At 56.0% G+C, this 19,880-nt stretch overlaps 6 protein-coding genes across 6 annotated transcripts; 4 read left to right on the top strand and 2 right to left on the bottom strand.

Annotated features, from left to right (window-relative positions):
• Positions 1-837: 837 nt before the first annotated feature.
• Positions 838-5,337, top strand: CPAR01_13996 (SNF2 family domain-containing protein; the record flags this gene model as incomplete). The annotated part of the gene is made up of 3 exons (XM_060498248.1): positions 838-927; positions 1,021-5,058; positions 5,110-5,337. 3 exons carry the CDS (start codon positions 838-840, stop codon positions 5,335-5,337), a joined length of 4,356 nt encoding a protein of 1,451 aa, XP_060342982.1.
• Positions 5,338-6,866: 1,529 nt separating this feature from the next.
• Positions 6,867-9,722, top strand: CPAR01_13997 (heterokaryon incompatibility protein; the record flags this gene model as incomplete). The annotated part of the gene is made up of 1 exon (XM_060498249.1): positions 6,867-9,722. One exon carries the CDS (start codon positions 6,867-6,869, stop codon positions 9,720-9,722), a length of 2,856 nt encoding a protein of 951 aa, XP_060342983.1.
• A 1,383-nt stretch (positions 9,723-11,105) lies between these two features.
• CPAR01_13998 (uncharacterized protein) lies at positions 11,106-11,549 on the top strand (the record flags this gene model as incomplete). The annotated part of the gene is made up of 1 exon (XM_060498250.1): positions 11,106-11,549. One exon carries the CDS (start codon positions 11,106-11,108, stop codon positions 11,547-11,549), a length of 444 nt encoding a protein of 147 aa, XP_060342984.1.
• On the bottom strand, positions 11,204-13,927 carry CPAR01_13999 (MIF4G domain-containing protein; the record flags this gene model as incomplete). Its single annotated transcript, XM_060498251.1, has 1 exon — positions 11,204-13,927. One exon carries the CDS (start codon positions 13,925-13,927, stop codon positions 11,204-11,206), a length of 2,724 nt encoding a protein of 907 aa, XP_060342985.1.
• An 809-nt stretch (positions 13,928-14,736) lies between these two features.
• CPAR01_14000 (dolichol phosphate-mannose biosynthesis regulatory protein) lies at positions 14,737-15,068 on the top strand (the record flags this gene model as incomplete). Its single annotated transcript, XM_060498252.1, has 2 exons — positions 14,737-14,793; positions 14,883-15,068. The coding sequence occupies 2 exons, from the start codon at positions 14,737-14,739 to the stop codon at positions 15,066-15,068; spliced, it is 243 nt and encodes an 80-aa protein (XP_060342986.1).
• A 439-nt stretch (positions 15,069-15,507) lies between these two features.
• CPAR01_14001 (uncharacterized protein) lies at positions 15,508-19,072 on the bottom strand (the record flags this gene model as incomplete). The annotated part of the gene is made up of 3 exons (XM_060498253.1): positions 15,508-18,772; positions 18,896-18,974; positions 19,066-19,072. The coding sequence occupies 3 exons, from the start codon at positions 19,070-19,072 to the stop codon at positions 15,508-15,510; spliced, it is 3,351 nt and encodes a 1,116-aa protein (XP_060342987.1).
• Positions 19,073-19,880: the final 808 nt, after the last annotated feature.

Consider the following 19,880-nt stretch of genomic DNA (forward strand, 5'->3'; position numbering starts at 1 on the left):
AACCTGACAGGCCACGGTTTGAGGCGCGCATGTGGCCCGGATAGTACCCGAAGCCAACCAGTGGCCGACCAGGCCGGCCGCTGCCTGCCTGCAGTAAACCAGGGAACGAGTTGGCCCAAGCGCCCTCGCTTGTACATAAGCAGATTAGTGTAGACGCCTCAGGCAACAACTTGTTGCGGTGCTGAAAATTACGGGGACTCAGTTTCACAGAGTCCGCACCAACCATCAATGAATCTTGTCGTTGTCCTCACCTCTCCATCTCAACCGGCACCGCGCGCATCGAAAAATCGCCATCCCCCCTCTACAGGCATCGACACCCATCTCGGAAAGTGTCCAGCAACCTATTCCACGCGATTTCCTCGCGCATATTGCTCGAGGCAACGCCCCGACGTCGCGCCCTTCCGACTAACTCCCGTTTTTTTCGCATCACGTCCTGTTCACCCTTCCACCCATTCCCCCCCCACGCTTCGCGGCACCGCATTCGCGTCCCCCATCCATCGTCTCTGCCGCTGAACTCCATCCGCCATCTCGGTGAATTCGATTCTACGCGACCGACGTGTTTCCGTTCCGACCACGGCATCAACCTTGCCGTCTCCGAACCACATCGCCATCCCCAAACCTTGTGTTTTCGATACCGACGCGCTGCATTTCCCGTCCTTATCACCAATAGCCTTCTAGTCTCTCATTTCGCGACGAGCCAAGCGCGACAAACCTTCAATAAGGCTCCACTTGTCTACACCTACAACGCCTTTGCATGATAATGCGCGCGAGATTGTCGTCGCATCTCTAGAGATTCCCGCAGTCGTTAGATTTGCTGGAATACACACATCGCCCACCATGGCTTCAGTACAAGCTGCGCCTGCCGTCCAGCTCCCTGGCGCCGGCATGGCGACCACCACTCCTCAACAGGCTCAAGAGATTTTCAATGTAAGAGCCTTTTCTTCATAATGACCGCATCCCTCACATACTCTGATGATATGTCAAAATTCGATGTAATCTTACGATGCTAACACACCAAAGAAATTCAAGCAGATGAGGGAGAGCGGCGTCCCCAACACCGATCCCGAATACATCAAGGCCGAGCAGTTCGTCTTGTCCTTCCAACAACAAGCGCGTATGCGACAGAAGCAACAACAATTTCTCCAGCATCAGCAGCAACAACAACAACAGATGCAACAGCAGCGACAGATGCAGCAGGCTGGTGGCCTCAACGGCGCTGTCAATGGCTCGCAGCCCGCCCAGCAGCACCCCCAGTCGACACAACCTCCTACATCAAGCGCGCTCAGCGCCTCGGCGCTTCCTGCAGCCAACTCAAATGCTGCTGCCGCCGCTGGATCCCCCTCGACAGCTGCTCCTTCCAGCGGCCCAGGTGCTGGCCAGTTCAACCCGCAACAATTGAGTTTGCTTAGACAACAGATCCACGCCTTCAAGCTGTTGACCAAGAATGCTGGAGTTCCCCTACAGATGCAGCAAGCCATCTTTGCTCAGCGAGAGCGCAGGAAAGCCATCGCCGCCGAGGCTGCCGCGCTGGCAGCTTCATCAACACCCGCAACGACTAGTCGAGACTCTGCACAGCCCGGCATCAATGGGTCCGAAGCCAAGTCTGAATCTACTCCCGAGGTCCAAGGGCCCACCTTCAAGACCGTCAGGTCCCCTTACGGCGATAACAACCTGATTCGCAAGTCGATTAGCCATTTCGACCATACTCAACGGAAAAATCGCAAGCTTATCCCGGGATTGTTCCCCACTGGTGTCGACTTCGACCAGCTACGGTACGAGAGGGAGCTGATTGTGTTCAACCGCATGAGAGATCGGTTTGCCGAGCTCAGAAACACCCCAGCAAATATTGCTCACTGGGATACCACCAAGGACGACGTTGAATTGGATGATAGTGCAAAGGTCAAGGCGATCATTGAGATGAAGAGCCTCGGCTTGTACGCGAAGCAGAAGGCGCTGCGGGATAAGATTGGCCGCTCGATGATGTTCTATGACAACCTTGCAATGACGACCAACCGCTCCGGATACCGCCGCACAAAGAAGATGACGGTTCGCGAGGCCAGAATCACAGAGAAGCTTGAGAAGCAGCAGCGTGATATCCGGGAGAACCGCGAGAAGAAGAGGCACACTGACTTCTTGGCCGCCATTACTCAACACAGAAACGAGATTCAACAAACCGCATCAAGCCAGCGCAATAAGTCCACCAAACTCAATAAGCTCATGTTTGCCCAGCACTACAACATTGAAAAGGAAGAGCAAAAGAGGATTGAGCGTACTGCCAAGCAGCGTCTGCAGGCTCTTAAGGCCAACGATGAAGAGGCTTATCTCAAGTTGCTTGACGAAGCCAAGGACACCCGTATTACCCACCTTCTCAGACAGACCGATGGGTTCTTGCGGCAACTCGCTGCTTCCGTCAAGTCTCAGCAAAGGAAGGCCCTGCTGGAGCAGACTGGCGAAGAGGAGGAGCTTCCAGAGGAGGAAGAAGAAGAGAGCGAACCCGATGAGGATGACGACGACACAAGTGGACGAAAGATCGACTACTACGCCGTCGCCCATCGCATCAAGGAAGAGGTCACAGAACAGGCCGATATCCTGGTGGGTGGTAAGCTCAAGGAATACCAGGTCAAGGGTCTGCAGTGGATGATTTCCCTGTACAACAACAACCTGAACGGTATTCTTGCCGACGAGATGGGTCTCGGCAAGACTATTCAAACCATCAGTTTGATCACGTATCTCATCGAGCGCAAGAAGCAGGATGGCCCCTACCTGGTCATTGTACCCCTCAGTACTTTGACCAACTGGACACTCGAGTTCGAGAAATGGGCGCCTTCTGTGAGCAAGATTGTCTACAAGGGTCCTCCTCTGGCCAGAAAAGTGCACCAGGACAAGATCCGCCAAGGACGTTTCCAGGTGTTGCTCACGACTTACGAGTACATTATTAAGGATCGCCCAATTCTCAGCAAGATCAAGTGGTTCCACATGATCATTGACGAAGGTCACCGTATGAAGAACCAGAACTCCAAGTTGACAACTACTATCCAGCAATACTACAACACCCGATTCCGTCTCATCTTGACTGGTACACCGCTCCAGAACAACCTTACGGAACTGTGGGCTATGCTCAACTTCACGCTACCGACCATTTTCAAGTCTGCGACAACCTTTGACGAGTGGTTCAACACACCTTTTGCCAACACTGGTGGACAAGACAAGATGGAACTCACGGAAGAAGAACAGATTCTCGTCATTCGTCGTCTGCACAAGGTGCTGCGTCCTTTCTTGCTCCGTCGTCTGAAGAAGGATGTCGAAAAGGATCTTCCGGACAAGACCGAGAAGGTCATCAAGTGCAAGTTCTCTGCTTTGCAATCTAAGCTTTACAAGCAGATGGTCACGCACAACAGGATCCTCGTCAGCGACGGACAGGGTGGCAAGGCTGGTGCTCGCGGCTTGAGCAACATGATCATGCAGCTTCGCAAGCTTTGCAACCATCCATTTGTGTTTGATGAGGTCGAGAATCTCATGAATCCTATGAGCATCAGCAACGACTTGCTATGGAGAACCGCCGGCAAATTTGAGCTTCTCGACAGAATCCTGCCCAAGTACAAGGCAACGGGCCATCGCGTTCTCATGTTCTTCCAAATGACGGCCATCATGGACATCATGGAGGACTACCTCAGATACCGCAACCTCAAGTATCTTCGTCTGGATGGTACAACCAAGTCAGATGAGCGTTCTGATTTGCTGCGCGAGTTCAATGCTCCCGGCTCAGACTACTTCATGTTCTTGTTGTCGACTCGTGCTGGTGGTCTTGGTCTGAACCTGCAGACTGCTGACACTGTCATCATCTACGACTCCGATTGGAATCCTCATCAAGATTTGCAGGCTCAGGATCGTGCTCATCGTATCGGACAGAAGAATGAGGTTCGAATTCTTCGCCTCATCAGTTCGAACTCGGTCGAAGAGAAGATCTTGGAAAGAGCCAGGTTCAAGCTTGACATGGACGGCAAGGTCATTCAAGCCGGTCGCTTCGACAACAAGTCGACAGAAACGGATCGTGATGCTATGCTGCGTACCCTTCTAGAAAGCGCCGACATGGCGGAGACTGGAGACCAGGACGAGATGGACGACGAGGAGCTGAACTTGCTCCTCGCTCGTAGCGACGATGAAGTGGCTGTTTTCCAGAAACTCGACGAGGAGCGGAAGCTAGACCCAACCTATGGCGAGGCAGCTGGAGCAAAGATTAAGCCTCGTCTACTCGCGGAGGATGAACTTCCTGAGATCTACCTGGGTGATGGCAACCCGATTGAAGAGGAGATTGAGACAAGTCTTGGACGTGGAGCTCGTGAGCGAACTAAGGTTCGCTACGATGACGGTCTCACGGAAGAGCAGTGGCTCATGGCTGTCGACGATGACGACGACTCACCAGAGGCGGCAGCAGCACGGAAGCAAGCCCGCAAAGACAAGCGGGAGACCAACAGGCTCAAGAGGTCCGCTATGGCCAATGCTGCTGACGACTCTCCCCCTGCAAGTCGTGCCAGCACGGAGGAGGTGGAAACACCCAAGAAGAGAGGCCGAAAAGGAGCCGCGAAGAACCAAGAGAAGCGGAAGGCAGAAGAAGGGGACGATGAGCCTCCGGCTAAGAAGCGTCGTGGCCCACAAGGTAGAGCCAAGGCGGTGTCGGTCTCTGTTGGTTCCGAGACGCCGCGAGTATCGGCTCAGCAACGCCAACTCCTGCAGGTAAACACGAGGGCTCTCTTCGACGGACTCATGAACCTTGAGGTAGATGATCCGGAGCCACCAGAGGAGGATGATGACGAGTCGGTTGCGGGCAAGCGAATCATCATTGGGCCCTTCCTTGCTCTGCCACCCAAGCGCGACTACGCCGACTACTACTTGATCATTCAAACTCCTATTTCGATGAAGCAGATTGAGACCAAGATCAAGAAGCAGCAGTACCACAGCCTCGGCGATATGCGCAAGGATGTCGACCTCATGTTCCGCAACTGCCAGACCTACAACGAGGAGGCATCGCTTCTCTACCAGGACTCTCTTACTCTCCAGGTTAGTAACTTTCTTGACTCTTTTTGTGAACATTCAACCTGACATGCACAGAAATTCTTCCACGAAGAACTCCAAAAGGCTCTCGACAAGCATGCAGAGTTGCAAGAGCTGGAAAGCGACGGTGGCAAGGAGGGCTCAGTGGCGCCTAGCGCGAGTGCGAGCGTCGGAACCCCTCAACCAGCAACCTCCACCACGAGGATCAAGTTGATTTCTTCGGCCTCCAACGGCGCCAAAGAGACAAACGGAGCAAGCAACGGTGCGCAAAGCGACCAGGAGTAGCCGAATGGGGGTTTATTGGTTTCTACGTTTCAGTGGTCACAGTTGACGTTTAATGACGTTTGTGAGGGTTTTTTTTTCTTTCGGGGGTTTGATGCTAAAAAGAAAATGGCGATGGCATACAGTCGAGAGGCGACCAACGGCAAACGCAAAGCAGTGGTCTACTCAAACTGCGAAAACATCAAAGACTGTTGCACATTTACAGGCGTACAGGATTGGGAGGCTTTTGGAACGTGTACAGGTAACGGCGGGAACGGCACTCGATACAAATACCATGGGCCAGAAATGAGGCCGCAGAGGGAATTAGTTGAACGGTGATGGATGGCGACGAAGGGGGAAGGTTCTGTCCCGGTTGACGATGGCAGAGACCCGTTGCGAAGTTTGTTAGACTAGCAAGCAAATGTATTTTAATAGATGTGAGTACGATGGACCTGAACGCATGAGGTGTATTCCAATTGTCTGGTAGCCAATACCGTGGTGTTTGATGTACACGAATGGATACATAGTAAACAGTCGATCAATCGAGCTACCTGTCATCCATCAACATTCGCAAGGGTTGATTGCTTTTTGGGTATTGACGTGCTCGGCTAATAACATGTTGGGAGATCATCAGGCAAGGTAGGGAATGGCCCTGTAAATTAAGACGGCCCGACCATTTGATCCATCGTAAGGAAGAAAAAGAGCATCGATTTTCATGCCCAATGTGTCTTGTTTAATTTGGTTGTAATAGAGGGGGCTGGGGGGGAGAAACGATCGAGGTTGGGCCTAGGTTTCTGAACGGGCGGGCCGGGGGTGGCGGTGCCTTTTTCGACCTCTCACCTCTCACCTGCTGCTCACCACACTCATCTCGCGCCGCACCTCTCATATCGCACCTTCCAGTCTCACTGACTGACTGACGTTGCGTGGCGTTGCGCGTACACATGCCTTGTCGCAAAAAGGCTTTCATTTTCAATCTCGTCGCAATACACACTCACACGCAACGAACATGTCATCTCATGTCATCCATCTTCAAGCCCAATTTCATCGCAAGCAATCGAGCACCTCATCACCATCATCCATCGGACTTTGGTCATCACTTTAATATCAGCGCAACGCCCGTGATTCTTCCACTCCTTTTGTTTGGTCTCTGCCCTGCATAACGAAATTTCCCGCGCGCACTCCTGTGAAGAAAAGCTCCGTTTCGCACGGTCTCACCGAGCCACACTTCACTAGTGTCACGGCGCAACAGCAAAAGCCAAGGAGAAACAGACCTCTTTTCGTGAGGGAGAGGAGGAACTAGGAACAGGTTAACCCCAAAGGACCGGATTCCCGTTGCTGCGGAACCAAGCCTCAGTAATAATACGCTCAAAGCTCGGCGGCGAGCGCAACGCAGCGCAGCGCATTAGCGGCCGCGCATTTTTGCATTTACAGCTTGCATCTGCAGCAGCAGCGCGCAAATCTCATACGACGGACGGGAAATCAAAGAGAGGGACTTTGCGCTTTGCGGAGACAAAAGGGAATTGGGGTTTGTGGATTGTCCAGAGTATAAGGCAATGGACCACCCGAGTCCGTCCGCCGACCGCAGCAGCGGTGCGGCACCACCACCACCACCAGGAGCGACGACCAGACGAGAAGGAGATGGGCCAGCTGGCGTAGTGGTAATATCCGACGACGAAAGTTCGGCCAGCTCAATGTCGGATGAGGAGGACTCAGGTACCGACCACAACCACGACGACAAGAAGCGTCATCACCGCGACGGCACCACCCCCGCCGGCGGCAGATATAGACCCCATACACCTACGCCGCCGCCGCAGCGACGCTCACAGCAACACGTTCCGCCGCCGCCTAGGGGGAGCAGGGAGAGAGATATTCGTGCGGAACGGCATCGCGACTTGCGTGAACGTGAGCGTGATCGGGATAGGGATAGGGATCGCGACAGGGATAGATCTCGGGGTCCGGACCCGAGGCGACGGGGAGGAGGGGGAGGAGGAGGCCTACCGCCATCACCGCCACTGGATAGGGACCAGGATCGAGATCGGGACAGAGACAGAGACAGGGACAGGAACCGCGACAGGGACTACGACAGAGACAGAGACAGTGACAGAAGTCTGCGCGACAGCCCTCCTCTGAGGGACAGCCCTCGCCTACGAGACAGCCCTCGTATAAGGGAACGAAAGCGGCAGAGCTTCGCGTTAGACGAAAAGTACCACGGCGGAGGGGGAGAAGGAGGCCGCAGCACCGTCAACGGCCACGCCAGGAGACAGCAGAGCGTGCCCCCCAACAGCGCCAACAACGGCGCAAAACGGCAGAGCATCACGGAGCGGCTCATGAGCACCTGGACAGCGGCGCGGTCGGGCGCGGCGCGCGGAGCGGGGGATCATCCGCCGGGCGTCGGGGCCGCAGCCGCGGCGGCGGCATCCACGCTCCCCTCGCGTCGCGCATCATCGGCCTCGACGGCGAGCAAGGCGTTCAACCCCGTCGGCAGGGTGCGCGAGTGGCTCGACACGTGCAATGCCGAGCATGGCGACCACTGCTCCGGCCCGCCGACGGATACGTGGCGGCCGATATGGCTGATTGACTCGGTGAACCGGTGTCTCGTGCGCGCGAGGGCGACGGATCGGTATATCGCGCTCAGCTACGTCTACGAGCCGCCGCTGCCTTCATCGCGGGGTCCCGTGGAGACGTTGCGGGAGAACCTCGAAGTGTTGACGGCGAGCATGGATGACGCGGATATCCCGCAGACGATTCTGGATGCCATGTGGTTGGCAAGGAAGCTGGGGATTAAGTACCTCTGGGTCGACCGGTTTTGTATAGTGCAGGACGACGACGTGGAAAGGGAGGAGTACGTCAAGAATATGGCATACGTGTACGCCAACGCCTACATGACCATCGTGGCGGCCGCGGGCGACGCCGAGTCCGGGCTGACGGGGTTGTTGCGGAGGACGCCGCCGCCGAGGGGCACCGCGGCGAGGAAGCACGAAGATTTGGTGCTCTCGTCGCGGTGGGCGGGGCGGGCGTGGACGGTGCAGGAGGGCATGTACTCGCGGCGGAAGGTGTACGTTTTCGAGGAGACGGTGACGTGGGAGTGCCACTGCGACTTGTGGCAAGGGCCGCCGGGCGCAGCGGGCGGCGGCAGGTTCAGCAAGATCCTCAAGGGCGGAGGGCTGGGGAGGCACGGCGGCGGCGGGGGGCCGTGTGCGTCGAGGACGTTCCCCGCGGCGACGGGGTACCTGCACCCCGTGTGGCCCGACATGGACGAGTATGCGCGGATCGCGATGGAGTTTAGCGCGCGGCGGGTGACGCTCATGTCGGATACCACGAGGGCGCTGCGGGGCATCACGACGGTGCTGTCGCGGTCGTTTGCGGGCGGCTTCGTGTTCGGTATGCCGGTGAGCTTCCTGGACGTCGCGATGCTGTGGCAGCCGAGGGCGATGGTGCGGCGGCGGCTGATGGTGCAGCCCGTGACCGGGATGAACCCGCTGCCGTCGTGGAGCTGGCTCGGGTGGCACTACGACGGCGTGCCCGCGGACCTGACGCTCTGGCGGGCGGCGGCGGATTACGTCCAGGAGGCGCCTGCGCATCACGGCAAGAGGGGCGCGGAGAGAAGGTTCAAGAGCCCTTACGCGTTCCGGTTGCGGTCGTTGGTGAGTTATGAGCTCACGGACCGGGCGACGTATACGCCGTTGCCGAATGATGGGATGGCGTACCGGGATCGGAGGCATCGGAGAACGGTGCCGTTGCCTGCTGGGTGGTCGAGGAGCGGTGGCGGGTTCCGGTATGCAGGGGATCCGGAGGTTATGTTTCGGTACCCGGTGCCCGTGGCGGAGATGGCTGGCGGAGGTGGAGGAGGAGCGGACGGAGCCATCCCGGGGCCGGGATTGTCGCCGTTTGGGGACTTTGCGCTGAGCGCCACGCTGCTTTCGTTCAGCACGACGGTGGCGTACCTGGACGTCGACTTCGCCGTGGCTAGGAACGGGGCGCCGCTCGATGCGAAAGCGGCCAACGCGGTGAACTCAGGGAACAACACGGGGCCTGGCACGGGCTTGGTGGCGCCCGGACGAGGGTACGGCGTCCCGTTGGCGGTAGGGAATATCTGGTCGAGGACGGGCAAGTGGTGCGGCGTGGTGACGGCGCACGATAGCTGGTTGGGCTTGCAGGGGGCGAATCATACGGGGGAAGAAAAGCTCGAGTTCGTGGCCGTGTCGATGGCGAGCGAGAGAGGGGGGAGTCATGTGTTTGACCTGGATGCGTTCCGGGATAACATGGACGAGGACGAGATTGTGGACTTTGTTAATGTGCTCTGGGTGGAGAGGGTTGGCGGGGTGTGTTACCGGAGGGGGCTTGGACATGTTGTGCAGAGGGTGTGGGATGCGGTTGCGAGAGACCGGATCGAGGTTCTTCTTGGATAGGATCTTACGGGGAAGAATCGTGTCAAGGTATATGGAGGAGCCGAGATCGAACTCCGGGATGTATTTGAGATGAAAATGGTGGTTGGATGACCACGAGTTCTGGTAGATGAGGGCGATTAGCGTCTGGATATCATCCCATGTACGAGATGCATGTTTCTTCTATAGGAAGGAACATTCTGTATTTATTCAAGCTTCATAGCGATTTGTATAATAAAAGCTCTCCCTAAATGTAGGGCGATGTTGAAAACAATGTTCCCTGACTTGACGACCTTCAGAGATCACTCGACGGGCTATCCCAGTGTCAGAGCAGTACTCGGGGTCGATGTAAATGATGACATACCTCCTCCTCCCGTTGCCGCATGATATTCACCTTTAGGTGAGTAGGCAATATCACATATTCCCTCACCCTGCTCCTTTGCCAGCACCACTGACGAATACTCTGGGAAAGATGAAAAACGAAGCTACTTGCCACAAGGCACAGATAGGGGGCACAAATAGACAATGACCCGTACCTGACTTACACCACCTGGAACACCACTTCAAGATGCGCCAAAGCAGAATAGGCCGGACCACTCATACCGCACCACAAGACGACGCAACTCGAATCAAGATCAACCGCAAACGCAAAACAAACCACTCTACAAACTCGAATTCCGCTCCCAGACCGACGACCAAATTTTGGTCGCCCCTCTAGATACCCAAAGCTGCCCAGCGACTCGCCAGACTCTCCAGACCCTCGCCTGCTGACACCACCCAAGGACAGACTAAACTCCACTGAGAAACTCCACTACCTGAACCCCCCTCACGCTTAGCCTCAGACTTAGGCCCTAGCCAGAGCGCAGAGATCATCCAACACCTCGGGGCGTTTAGCTCAGTGGTAGAGCGCCCGCTTTGCATTTCTTCAGCGTTTGCGGGAGGCCCAGGGTTCAATCCCCTGATCGTCCACAATAACCCGATACATCGCACCTGCGCTTGTTCTCTTTTGCTATTTTCGCAAAGTGTTTGACAGACATCGAGTCCAATGCTAGTTTCAAACTTTCACGTCGTTTTTTGCACGAATTTGTTGTAGTTTGTTTGTTTTACTTACATGACTTCTCGCAGTTTCTCCTGTTGGTTGGTAGCATGGGGTAAGAGAGCAGCAGTAAGATGGTAACCCCTTCGAGCTTGGGCTCGTAACGCACTCACTCGTCACATAATTGCATCCTGAAGTAAGATAGGAGCAATCTGTAGCCGCATCCTACATGATCAACTCGACAATAATCACACAGAAGGAGGCAAGCAAGCACTTCGAGAAGCCGCCCAAAGGCAGCAAATTCACCAATGAACATTGGCACCATCCCCATTCCTAATCTTGACTTAGCTATACAAATATCAATCTGACCCATGCCATGCTTTAAACATTGGACATTGCACAACCTATCCACCCTTGCGAATCCATTATACACACTCCAGCCCGCTTTCATTGTCATTCTCAACCTCACTCATCTCCGCCCCTTCTTCAGCGGCGGCGGGCTTCTCGACCTCGAAACCGAATCGCTGTATCTCCTCCGCTTCGCGCTCATGGGGCTCCTCGAATTCCGACCTCGATCCGGTGAACCCCGCTTGAGTGACCTCTTGGGCGGGGGACTCGGCGAGCGAGAGTACGACGCATCCCGGCCTTCATTCCTCGCCCTCGGCGGGGCTGCTGAGGCGCTGTCACCGTCCCGTGCCCTCAGGGCAACAGGTGAGCGGCTGTCTCTCGGCCCACGACGGTCTACGGGGGAGCGAGACCGCGAGTCATATGATGACCCACGGCTCGGCGACCGACTAGGAGAACGACTGTCGTAGCGGGCGCGTTTCCGCGGCGCGCTGCTCACAGACGAACTATTCCGCCTGGCTGGGCGACGCGCTTCTTGCCCTGGACTACGACCGCGGACAGGTACGCCTCGTGCAAGCGGGGGGCTAGCAGAGCGCGAAATTGAACGTCCTCTCCTTGGCGAAGGAGATCTGCTGACGCTTGAGCTGTTCCTCCGGGCTGCTCGGCGAGGTGGCGGTGTCACGCTGAGACTACGATCCCTAGGACCATTTCGGGCCGGAGAAGGGGATCTTGAGTAGCTGGCAGAACGACCGCGTCTTCTCGGAGGACTCGCCGAGTACGAGTCGTCGCGGCGTCCCTTTCTGGGAGGCGAGACTGAACGACTGTAAGATCGAGATCTGCTAGAGCTGCGACCTCGGCTGTACGACCGGCCCCGTCCGCGGGGCGAAGGAGATCTGGAGCCAGCATGCTTGCGATCAATGGCGCGTCGAGGCGTCCGCGACCTTGATCGAGAGCGGGAGTATGAGGAGCCCGTGTACGAAGAGTAGCTAGACACCGACTCCGAGTCGGAATCATCAGCCGGTGGTGCAGGTAAAGCTGGCTTGGGCATGTTCTGGAGGTACTCGCGAGAAGCCTCTGTGAGAGCACCCATGCCAATACTGGTAAAGTAGTTGATGGAGAAGCGAATATTTCGTGGGTTGTCGCGCGGGAACAGGCCGGTGAAGCTGGGTTGTAGGATCTCGTCCTTCATCCGAGCTTGCAGTTTTGCCATACCAAGCTCCTCAGAGATGTCCTGGAAGAGAATCTTGATGAAAATTCTGGAACTACTCGTTGTCTCTTCCTCATTGAGGTGAATAACGGAGAGTACGTGCCAGCCAATGGCATCGGTTGCAAGCAAATGCGCAAAGAAGCGCGCAACGTTGCGAAGCCTGTTGGTCTCGTATCGGTGGATCTTGCTGTAGTAGTCGGCAAAGGATTCTTCAAAGAGACCGGTCCATAACCTGTTAAGCTTGGCAAAACGCTCTCCAATCAGGCCGTGAAACTTTGAAAAGGTCTTTTCCTGGGAACAAATCTCGACAATCATCGAGGGCAGCTCCGCTTCTTGGCCAGCCGGGAGGTTTACCCGCAAAAGCTTGTGAACCGCTTCCTCAGGGTCGATGGACGACATGACCGTCAGGTAGATGGTACGGCGCAGGTTTACCAAATCGGTGTTGGACTGGTCCTTGATCTCCATTGCCTTCTCCTCTTCGTCGTCCTCCTCCTCGGAACTCTCATCCTCATCGTCATCGTCGTCATCGTAGTCGCTGCCCTCACCCAAGATCTCGGCCTTGAGCTTCTTGTAAGCTTCCTCATGCTCCTCCCACTCCGCGTCGTACTTGAAGATGTTGAGGCCATCCTGTACGTCGATTTCACCGTCCAGGTCGACCAAGTGCGTAATTTGATCCTCCTCCTCGACCAAGTCGAGTTCCTCCTTGATGGGCGGGTTGTCCTTGAAGTTGTCCTTGCGAACCTGGAATAGCACCTCAATCATGTACTGCACACGCTTGTCGATATCCGCCTCGTGCAGCACATTCCTCAGCTGATCCCAGACCGCGAGGGCGATTGCGGGCTGCATATCCTGCAAGTGTTGTCCAACTTCGCGCATGAAGTTGACGGCGATCTCGACGCTGTCGTCCGTCGGCTTGTGAAGGAGAAGAAGGAGCATCTGACCAGCGAGTCGCTCGTGGGCGACCTGGTGGTTGACAAGATGCGCCAGGAATGTCGTGGACGAAACGCAGACAGCCTTGTCGCTGCGCTTGAAACCCTTTCGGAAGGACATGATGAGGCGCTTGACCAGGAGCTCGCCGACGGCAGGCAGCTTCGTGTTGACAATGGCCACCATGGCGGCGAAGACGGGCGTAAATGGTAGAGAAGCCGCCTGCGCCTTCATGATAGATCGACAGAACAAGCCGCGGCCCTTGATCAGGTTCTCGCCAAAGAGCTCGGGAACAATGTGCTTGATGTTGGAGTAGTTGACCTTGTTGATCAGACCATTGATACTCTTCTTCAGCGCCTCCCACATCAGCCTCTGATATTCCTTGGAGCTCTTATCGGTGATCTGAGCTTGCAGCGCTCTCAGTCGCGCGGGTGGTATGTAGGTGCCTCCGGACCGCATCGACAGCAGCTTCTCGTACTCGGCCTTTGCGATGGCCTGCTTCTCCTCCTCCGTCTTCATCGGCGGCGTCGGGCGTCGTTGCTCTTTGGGAGCCGGGCGGTAGCTATCGGTTCGATCGCGGTCTCGATTGCGGGGGCGATCGTTGTCGCGGTTGTCGCGGTGGTGCCGACGGTCGCCGCCGTCGCGGTCGTTTTCCATTTCGCCATCGCGTTCGCGGCGCTCGAAGCTCGGGGAGCCAACGTCTGCCGATGCCATCTTGCCTCTGTTCTGACGTCCTCAGAGCCCTGTGGATGATTGAGAATCAAGCCGGGGAGCCTTGCGACGCAGAGAAATGGCGGCAGCCGAATCGGAGATGCGCTGGTTGCTGGAGGTCTTGTTTTTCCTTTTGGCTGGGTTGGAAAAAGTTACTGCTGCTTTGACGCAACAGGATCGCCAGGCAAGAGTTACCTAAAAATCCAAGTGTGGCTGGGGAGTGAAGGGAACCCACTATGGGACAGAGGGAGCACAGACCATGCGGCTGGAGCTTCCCAAGCGCAGGGGGAACCTAAGGTATCTGGCAGGTCCACCGACCACTTCAAGTCAATCAGTCAACCGTGGCAGCTCCCATTTAGCGCAGCCATAGAGGTCCGGTGCAGGCGCGCCCTCGTCCCCTGAAATCGCGACGACAATTTTCCCGATCGGAGGATCCAATACAGCACCTAGAGCTACCACCTAACTGGCCTTACCTCATCTCGACCTCCTTCCCACAATCCCCCACGACCCTTCTTTTACATCGGCCTTTTCATTCACACAGTCACTGGTCATCACTTGCGCGCACCCATCTCGTCGATTCCTTCTTCACACTCTTTACTTACCCTTTCAATAAAATCGACAATGGTACGTTGACATTGCTTCTCCCCGAGTTGGCAAGGACCCACCCGCACTCAACAGCCAGCATCCCATCCCACCCTCGAGCGCAACAAGGGAGGGCAGGAGGGCAGGCAGGTAAAACTGAACATGGTCAACAGCTCGCTAACCTGTGCTTCAATTGTTTACTACAGAGCGGAACTCTCGTCGGCTTCGCCATGCTCGTGGCTGCCTCTGTCATCTTCACATACTACTCCATCTGGACCCTGCTCATGGTCAGTAGCATCGCCCACCCACCTCCTCCCTCATTACCTTTTGTTCTGCGAACAGGGCCAGCAAGGTTGACTAACACATCTTGCTACAGCCCTTCGTCGACGAGGGCCACCCTCTCCAGAGCTTCTTCCCTGCGCGCGTTTGGGCCATCCGTATTCCCGTCATTCTCATCCTCCTCGGTTCCGCCGTTGTCGGTTCCTTCCTAGGCACCGTCATGATCCGCAGCAACAGGAAGAAGGCTGCCAAGGCTAAGGCTGCCGCGAAGAAGAAGGCGTAAAGGACTCGGAAGTGGGAGATTATTATCAATTGTTGCGCATGTCGATGCCCGGGAGACCCAGGTTTATCGTTGGATGTCTACGATGATACGGGCATAGAACATGAGGGCCCAAGGGGGAATGGGTCCACAGTTGCGAAAGCACAATGATGGGTATCTAAGCTGGATTTATTGGAGAATGAGCACGCTGCTCACTTCAAGAGCAAGGCTACCTACTCTGATGCTGCTCGAGGAGGTACTACCCTAGGCCAGAGAGAACCCTCAAAAAATCACCAATAAAGGAGTGAGTGGCACGACCGGCCAAGTACATATCCTGCCCCCATGATCCCAGGCCTCGGCCCGACGCATGTCTCTTTGGACCGATGCCTATCATCCGTAGACAAAATCATGGCAAGAATGACTCCTGGTCTAATCTAGCTCCAAACGCCTCGTGATTCCTTTCTCAAACTCTCTGATCTGCAAAGTCAAGCACTTCACAGTCATCCTCGAAAAAGCCATCCTCATCCTCCGTGTGCCTCGCCCCACGTCGTCGTCGGGTTGTAACAACAATCTCATCGCCGTTCTCTCCACGGTGCATAACTCTCTCCATCGAAGAAAGCGGGAGCGCGCGGTGATCATCCGAAATGTTGAATTCGTCTTCTGAAACTGAGAGGTGTCCAGTATCGAGCTTCACCAGGTTGAGTGGCTGACCAAATGCCCAAGGTTGCAAGTAGTTTGTCTCAAGAGTTGTTTCTTGAGCGCGAACACGCTGCTGTCTCTTCTTTTGCTTGGGCGTTGCGTGATCCTCCAGTGTGGTATCGGCCATCAGTACAGCAAGCGATGGAGCCAAGGCCGCTGGTGGACTTGCATACTCATACAAAGCCACTCGCCTGTCGGTATGGAAAGGCTGGTATGGTGCGCTGGACTCGATCTCGGCTTGCGGGATGGATGCTTCCGCACTCAGGTTGACTTGGAGCGGTCTGGCGCGCGGATCAAGCGTCAGCGTCTTGCCCACGTCCATTTCTCGGTCTGACAGGTCCAGATACTCGTCCGAGTCGATGAATTGCCGAACAGCTGGCGAGAAGCCATCGTCGGGAAGTGCCGGAACTTTGAAGTCCTTGTATCGAACTCCTCGAGGTGTGCGCTGCTTGCTGGCAGCCGCCGACGGCCGACGAGTCTTGGATGGGAACGTTCGCACTAGGCCGTCGCCAACCACATACAGAGTATGGTATTTTCTACCAGTGATCCATACGACGCATGATGAAGCTGGCAGGAGCGAGCTTTGTGGCAAAGAAACGCGGTTGTCTCCCGTGTGGCGCAGCTGGTTTATGGCGACGCCGGTTTTGCCCAGGGAATGACTGATGCTCGCAGCAATGGCTCTTCCTCCAACGCTGGCTGAATCGACAAAGTTGCCGCCGGCCAAGCCTTGAGCGTTCACGCTGCTCCTACGCGGCCGAGTGATCAAAGGTCTGGCGGCATGGTAGGCAGCGCCAAAGGCACTGGATGCGATCGATACAGCTGAGTTAGGTGCATCTGACGCAGGAGCGCCGTTTTCTTCCGTGGCCTTGCGCCGGCGAGGCGGCGGCCAGGTGAAGGCACTGAAAGGCATTTCAAGGAGATGAACGGTTCCTCTTTCCGTGACCATTGCAATCCGCTCCCCGTTGGGTTTCGACCAAGCCACATCGACGATCCGAGCAACGGTCATCCGTGAGAATTGCGCAACCTGGCGCACTCGTGGGCCGACTGCGTTGTTAGCCGCGATCACCTGAAGAGGTGACGACTTGGTGTACTGAATGCACATCAGGTCCCATACAGTCTGCACGTCGCCCTTGCCGCTTGCCGTGAACAGAGATAGCCCAGTCGGCGAAAAGGACAGGAAGCTGCAGCCAAGTGGAGATGCAAAGGTGATGAGCGGGTGCAAGGTGGCCGAAGTTGGCAAACTGTCCATGTCGAGGATAGAGACCAGACCGGGGTCTTTAGTCACTGCTTGACCAGGTGTACCGTGAGTCGGCGGGAATTGGTTTGCGTCGTGTCGAGGAGGATACGATCCTGCCCATTGCTGCGCTGTCACAGGAGGGGATCGAGACTGCATCGGAGGCGCCTGGTTCGCATTCTTGTTCCAGTACGAGTTCCAGGCCGACAGTCCTTGTTGGCCAACCCACTTTGCTCCCGAGATCAACTCTTGCGTTGTTTCACGCATAATCTTGTTGACCATGCTCTCGGACATGGGAGAATCAACAGATCCGGTGACCGCGGGTAGCACAGGAGACGTCACCGAAGAGATGCCCGGGGCTTTGCCGAGAATGACCACCGGTACATGAGCGCGTAGAGCGATTTGCGAAGATGCAGCTGGAGGACAGTAGGCAATCCACTTCCCGTTGAGCGATAGGATTGGGGTCTGCGGGTTGGGACGAGGAGGCGCAGGTGAGTGGCGGCGTTCAGCATCCTCGGCAACCTCTCCTCGAGGGGGCTGTTGGAGGCTGGTCCAGATTTTACCAACACAACCGAAGCGAACTGTGCCGTCATTGGAATCCAGGATAGAACGGTAAACCCAGCATTCTCCACTCACTCCAGAGGCGATTGCAATGTTTCCAGCATCAGCTTTGATCGTGAATGCGCCCGTCGGCGGCGGCGCCTTGAAGATCGGGCTCGTTACGGGTGTTGCCAGCGGGACTTTTGGAGCTTGTAGAAGCACGTCGACGAGTTTGCCGGTCTTGAGAGAATATAGCTCGACTGTCGTCTGGTAGAACTCGATGGCAGGCGTGAATCGGCCGGAAGGGCCTCCCTTCGGACTGCCATCAGCTCGAGGGCTACCTGGCACATCAGCTCTGTCTTCGGTAATGTTGTCGTTTGCCGCTTGAATTGCGATCTCTGGCGATGTTTGTGGTAGCACAGGCCCGTGAATGACGACAGCTACGAGCGGAGAATCATCGGCCTTGTCTCCAGGAGTTGACCAAGGAAGGACCTTGGCATCGTATACGCCTCCTCGCAACCCTTTGAGGCCGGCAACCCGATCTAAGCCACGCTTGCTGACTGAATAAACTTCGAGACCACCCTCATAGCCCGCCAGAGCAACATTGTCTGATCCTGGAGCGAATTCGTTGTGTGCAGCAGGGAGTGTATCGAAGCCAAAGTAATAGCCCTTATCGCCGGCTTTCATGCCAGCCTTGGAAGCCATATCAAAGTCGATGTCGGGAGCACTGTAAAAATGCGGCTGGGCTTGATGAGGGAGCGGGGGTTGGGAGCCTACTCGGGCGTGGGACATTTGCGACTGCATGGAGCTGCGACGGTATGCTGCAGCTGCAGCCGGCTGATGGTAGGCTTCAAGGGGAAACTGCGCATCCATCTGGAAGCTGAGGGGCCGCTTCATATGGTTTGGCATGCTGTTGGGAGGGGATGGTGAAGCAGTCTGGGGCGTCAGAGACTGGCGTTGGACGGCCCATCCGTGGTGGAGGCGACCAGAGTCTTCGTAGGAGGAAGGTTGAGTGGGCGGCGACTCGCCCATGAGACTGATCAAGTTGCCTGGAGAGCCAGCGAGCCCTCCTCTTGCCCAGTCGTGGTTGGTACTTGCAGCCGATGCGGATGTGGTGGAAAGTGCATCCAGAGAGGGCGAGACGGTGGGGTGCCCATCGTATGGGGACGGGTCTTGAGTTATGGGTCTAATGTCGGGAGAATGAACGGGAGGCGACGATGCATCGGACGGAGGGCTCTTGGAAGGGCTGCCGTTTCTTTGAGGTTGTTAGCCATCGTGGTCGCGACAAAGGTAGAAGGGTCATAAGGGTTGCAGCAGTGACTCAACACCGACTATCGCGGGGTTCTAAGATGACGGGCAGGGGTAGAGGGGAACCTACGCGAACTTGCCCGCGGCGAGTTTCGTCACCGCGGCGCTAACTGCACCATCTTTCGCGTTCTTTCTGTCCTTCTTCGAACCTGAAGAGAATGATATGATGAGTATGGCAACATTACATTGGTTCCGGCGCGTATGACAGCTCAGGGGCGCAGGAGAGAGACCCGAACTTACTCGGCATTCAAGTGGTGTTGCGCGGCAGTTGGAGCAGTCTCCTGCTCCAAGGACCTGCGTTTCCGCAAGCCAGCTGTACCGCTTGTTTGGGAACGATGAAGTCGATACGAGAGGATTATGCAAGTGTCGTGGTACGTGGCTCGGTATCGTCGTATGAGGGTTTTTAGAAGGCTGTAAAGGACGAGAGTTGAGTTGTTGGTCTATTAGAGAATCGCGCGAAAGTAGTCGACAAAGGCGGCAGGTGACCTCGGATAACGAAGGCTGCCGCAGGCTATTTTTTTGTAAATGCTTTGAATATGAACAGTTTTGCGTGGCAAATAGAGGCAGGCAAAGCAAGACGGAACAAGTCGAATACCGGTCGGTAAGCAAGATGGACGTCGGGTTGGAGGTGAAAGCGAAGGGAAGAAGCAGTAAAGAAAGGGAAAAGAGCGGCTTTCTTTGCAGGCACTGCCAAAGCGGAGAGCAAGAGAGAGATTACTAGGATGGCCAAAGGAAAATCTAGAGAAGAAGACAGAAGAGGAAAGACGTGACAGGTCGTGACGGACGTGACGTGACTGTTGTGTTCACGGGAATGCTGCTATCGTGGATCGTTGTTTGAGTTGTTGGTGTTGATGAGTCGAAGGAGAGAGCACGGGGAAGAGTGAGTGACAGTGAGGTGAGGTCAGGTAGGCAGGTCCCAGGTCCGGCCGGTCCAGTTCCAGTTCCAGTTGAGGTGAAGTGCGGTGGTACTACTGTGTACCTACCATAGGTACGGAGTATACTAGGTGCCTTTAGGTACCCCCGGCCTGACTTGGACCTGCTGTTCTCTCCGTGGC

The sequence above is a fragment of the Colletotrichum paranaense genome (genome assembly GCF_030867605.1).
Source record: "Colletotrichum paranaense strain IMI 384185 chromosome Unknown Scaffold_14.1, whole genome shotgun sequence".
NCBI lineage: Eukaryota > Fungi > Ascomycota > Sordariomycetes > Glomerellales > Glomerellaceae > Colletotrichum > Colletotrichum paranaense.